Below are 4,916 nucleotides of genomic sequence, written 5' to 3'. Positions count from 1 at the left end.
CAGGGTAATTTCTAATTCCTATTAGATCTGGCCCTCCGGTATATTGCACGCACACCTTCACTCCATCCTGAGGGTCTCCTCAGCTCAGAGCCTGAGCCCAAACATTGATGACCTTGCACCCAAGATGAGATGCCAAGTATTTGAACTAGCATCACAGAGCAGCACACTGAGTTTAATGGATGTTCCACTTTCTCTCTCACGACAACAGGGCATGTTTGGTTTTCTCTTTGAGGGAAATAGTTTTGTTGAAGCTGTTGTTGGCCTGTGGGAAAATGTAATCATAAGAAATGACTCTGGAGAAGCTGCAGATAGAGCCATAAGAAATGAATGCAACTGATTATTTAATGTTTAATGTTGTTTTTATAGGCAATCATTGAAGCTTTGTTAGTTCCAGGTTTAATATGTGCAATAACTTCATTTCAATACGTTCTGCAATAAACATTGAACCAGTCCGGCCCTCGACTGGTACCCATTTTTTAATTGTGGCCCACTGTGTATTTCAGTTTGACCCCCCTGGTCTACAATATGTGTGTGTTCCTGATGACTATTCCCACACTAAGAGCCATGCTGCTACATGACTAACTACTCCCCCTCCTTTATGGACATAAAAATAGACAAAGCATCATCTGGAAAAGATAACGATCCACATTCGTTCCCAGGAAAAATAATGAATGACTAACAGCATTTTTTGGATGCATCCGATTTGCAGTAATGGAAACAGACCCTCAGGATAGATAGTTTAGTTTTAGGACTTTGTGGTGTGATGCTATGTCAGCACTTTGAAATACAGGGGATTAGGACAATTATTTTAATTAATGATCATACCAACAATAATTCTTATGCTCTCCTCAAAGCCACCAGACTCCATCGACAGACTCAGTCATTTCCCCTCAACGGTCGTAGAAAAACACGAAACCACCTTTAAACTGTCTGCTGTTCTGAAAAACTTAAAAAAATGGTTTTACAGTTTGAAAGACAGACTTAATAAGGAACAGATATAAAAAATAAGTAACACGGTTAAGGTTAGTTCATTTATATAGTACCTTTCAAACGCAAAGGCAATTCAAAGTGTTTTACATAGGCAGCTACACATAACCAGCAAGAACAAAACCAATCGGACAAAAAGACAATTCATAAGAGATAGAAAGTAGTTTAAAAGTAGGTATATAATGCTGCAAGAGGTGCTGAAGTGCAATGATAAAACCAGAGTTAAAAAGCAGCATTAGAGAGCGATAACCAATTTCATTTGGAAAGGAGTCAATCGACCCATTTTGTCCCTTTTTTTAACTCATTCAAAAAGAATCTCATTTTGGTGTAAACCGAGTACTATTTATTCGTTCTCTGTGGTTTTCTTCCAGACTTCCAGGAGACAGCGTCGGCCCCCTGTGATCCTCTGCTGATTGGTCAAGTGTTTGAGAAAGAGGATCAAACACCGGCCTGTCAGAGCCAATCGAACGCCTTCACCCTCTCCAGACCGCGGGACTTCATCTCCGCTTTGAACAAAGAACGAGACTCCATGACACAAAGCCAGAACGATCGTCCACATGCCGATGAGAGGCAGAATAGACAGAGGTGAGTCTTTACAGGACGTTCAGACTAAACACCGTGCTTTCCAGAGGTCCTTTGCATGTGGTATTTTTCACTTTTTATTTTAATTATCCAGAAAATGTTATATTGTTTATGTTTGATAATATCTTTTTTTTAATCATTTTTATTCTCTTTTCCACTTTTTAAATTATTTTAGGTATTGTCTTTTAAAGTCTGAACATACTTCTGCTTCTGTGATTGGGATCAATAAAGTATCTATCCATCTATCTATCTATCAATAGCATCTACTGTTTTTGTCATTCCTAATTTGGATTTTGAACTTTCTTCTCTGTCTTTAATGAATAGTTTGTTTGCCTTTCTCTGTGTGTCTAAAGCACTATTAGTTGCCTTTGTGTCTGCAATGTGCTTAACTAACCTCAACTTTAAATGACAACACTAGCTGAACTACACTACCAAACATAACTCTTTTATAATATTTACAATCCTTACTGAAGGCTTGAAGTGGCAAGAGAGACTCTAGCTCTTTAACATTGTAAGCAAAACTGCCATTGGCCAATTCCCCACCCTTAGAGATGTTATAGAACCAGCTACATGAACCTTTAGCTGGTTTAACAGATGTTCTGATTTAATGTCCACTACAAATCGTACCCATTGCTTCTTAAAGTCTTGACTTGTTTGTGTCCTGCAGGTCGGAGCTGATTGGTGGATGCCATGTTTCCTCCGTCTGTGAAAACTCCACATCCGAGCCAAACCCCTCTGCTCTCAACAAACCAAAGTGTGACATTTCTAAAGAAAGAGATCAGCAGGATTCACCAGCTGTCCAATATATACAAGACCAGCAGATCCACACAGGAGGCGCTGACGATACGTTAAACAAACAAGTGCTGAGTGTTCACGAATCGCCTGAATACGGAGAGTTATCCACAGCTGAGCTTTCCCCAGGACCAGCTGGAGATCAGGCCCAGAAAGAGACACTTTTCCTGGCCGAAGGAGAGTCGGATAACCTGGGCGTCTCTGGAGGACCAAAGAACGACGGACAGCCTGATTCTTCATCCAACACCAGGATGGTTCTGCAAGGTTCTTCTGTGATCTTTGCAGGAGAGAAACCTCACTACGGTCAGCATTCACACGTGGCCTTTGACCCCTCACAGGTTTCTGGTCATAGGGTCACAGAAACGTCAGAGGACCACCGAGCAGGAGCACTGAGTCCGTGGTCCTCGTGTCAAAACGCAGAATCTAATCCTGTCGACCGGCTGCCGACGTTCACCAGCCAGCGACCGCACGACCTCCCCACTGCTGCGGGCCAACAGGCTGCGTCTGACAACAGGTACTTCTGCTGCAGATTAAACACGATACGTCTGGAAATATAACAATTTGTCAATTCCCACAGCATTGGTTTTTAATAGGAAAAGGGAAAAGGGTTTGTAGCGGCCAGTTAAAAGAATAAAACTGAAAATAAAGTGAATCTTTATCGGGGAATAATTATCAAATGTCCCGGCAAGAACGTTGTTTTGTTCGTTCATTGTCGATGAACAACAGAGGAACATGGTAAAAAACATATGCTAACCCACCACCATCTGTCTCCAATATATAATAATCACCAGTTCCCAAAACAAAATAAAGATATAATAAAAATAAAAGCATGAAGAATTGCTTTAATTATAACAAAAAAAAAATGATACATTTACCGTATATAAATAATTAAATAAATAATCAATATGTAGCTCCATTAGGGTTATGCAATGTGTCTCACGGATTGTAAAATATATTAACTATTTAGGGTACAGAAAATAGTAGTTTTTAAATATAATTTTGGTAACACTTTATATTAAGGTACACTTATTCACCATCAACTAGTTGTTAATCAACGTATTAGAGACAAACTACTAGCTTATTGGTTATGAACCAGACTTCACTTTAAAATAGGGAATTCTGAGTTAGAAAAACAACATTTTGAGTTATTTAGACACAATTAACACTTATAGTTTCATGTCTTGTTCCATAAGAATAGACCATATTTGTTAGGTGTTATTATGAGAGAATTACTATTCTTATGGTACTACCCCATATTGAGCAGAGCATATTAAGACCCAAACTCATGTAAAACAACAACTTCCTTACTTGCAATAAATAAGCACTAATTAGAGGGTCATTGAGGAAAGACTCTCAACTAATGGGGCCTACCTGCCTACCTGCCTGTCAGCCTTCCATCTGTGCACAAACGTATCTCATGCCCTCATTGGTCATGTGTGTTGGGGGAGGGGCTCTGTAAGGAAGTCTGAAGGAAGTGGCAGATTTTCTCCGGCTGTGTATTTTCAAATTCTAGCGCACTCGAGCTGCTTTCTCCATTCTTACCTACCCCACCTTTAATATAAAGTGTTACCATAGTTGTTTTTTTTACGGGTCAACGGACTGCGTCTAACACCAGGTACTTCTGCTGCCGATTAAACACAATATGTGTGGAAATATAACAATTTGTCAATACCCACAGCATTTGTTTGTAAAAGGAAAAGGGTTTGTAGCGTCGAAACAAAGGAACCAGAAAGCAACTCTTACGCAGGGAATAATTTTCCGATGTCCCGGCAAGAACGCCGTTTTGTTCATTTATTGTCGATGATCCAATCCAATCTAACTTTATTTCTATAGCACATTTAACAATAGCGTTAAAAAACATTATTAATAAATATGATATAATATAAAAGTACTTTTCAGAGTACAGATACAGTGCATAATAGATTAATAAAAAATACAAAAATGAATCAAATGCAAACAGGACTGAGCAGTGGCTGGTGACGAAGCACATTATGTAAATGAATGGCTGAGGTTTGACCCAGACTGTATCTTATCTAAGATCAGAGGTAACAGTTAAGGAATGGACCCGAGAGCTTTCTGAACCAGTTATTATCCCACCCAGTCGGTAAGTTCACAGTTTGGCAATTGAACTTGGCTCGTAGAAGTTGAGAAGTGAGCCGTTTGCCAATAGTTTGTTCCCTATCGTTTCTTGATTAAATAATTGAATGAGTGATGAGTTACCTCCTCAAACATTTCATACATTAATCAGATATCTTATTTAAACAAAAGATCAGCCAACACAAGTATTCCTCTTCATGGTGGACGAACCCAACAAACCCCAAAGAGCGTGGATCAAACAACCGGGCCTCAAATCCAACAGACTTATTCAATCTTTGTATTGGGGGGCCAGATTTAAGGGTCAAGGGACTGGCTCAGGAAGCTAGGAGTCTAAATGTGAATGCAGGGCTTCTTTAAGTCTTAGAAATAAGTTGTTGTTTTGATTAATAAAAGAACATGTTTGCATCTAAGACAGACATTAGCCATTGTGTAGAATGACTTCTAATGTTTTCTAATTA

General features: G+C 39.3%; 1 protein-coding gene across 1 annotated transcript; it reads left to right on the top strand.

Moving 5' to 3' along the window:
- Positions 1–1,358: 1,358 nt before the first annotated feature.
- On the top strand, positions 1,359–2,875 carry LOC104963221 (uncharacterized; the record flags this gene model as incomplete). Its single annotated transcript, XM_010791788.1, has 2 exons — positions 1,359–1,572; positions 2,237–2,875. Coding segments are annotated over 2 exons (853 nt in total), but the record flags the coding sequence as incomplete, so codon positions are not given.
- Positions 2,876–4,916: the final 2,041 nt, after the last annotated feature.

The sequence above is a fragment of the Notothenia coriiceps genome, unplaced genomic scaffold, assembly GCF_000735185.1.
Source record: "Notothenia coriiceps isolate Sejong01 unplaced genomic scaffold, NC01 NC01_scaffold00035826, whole genome shotgun sequence".
Classification (NCBI taxonomy): Eukaryota; Metazoa; Chordata; class Actinopteri; order Perciformes; family Nototheniidae; genus Notothenia; species Notothenia coriiceps.
Note: the sequence above shows the minus strand (reverse complement) of the source record. Positions and strands in the feature narration are given on the sequence as shown.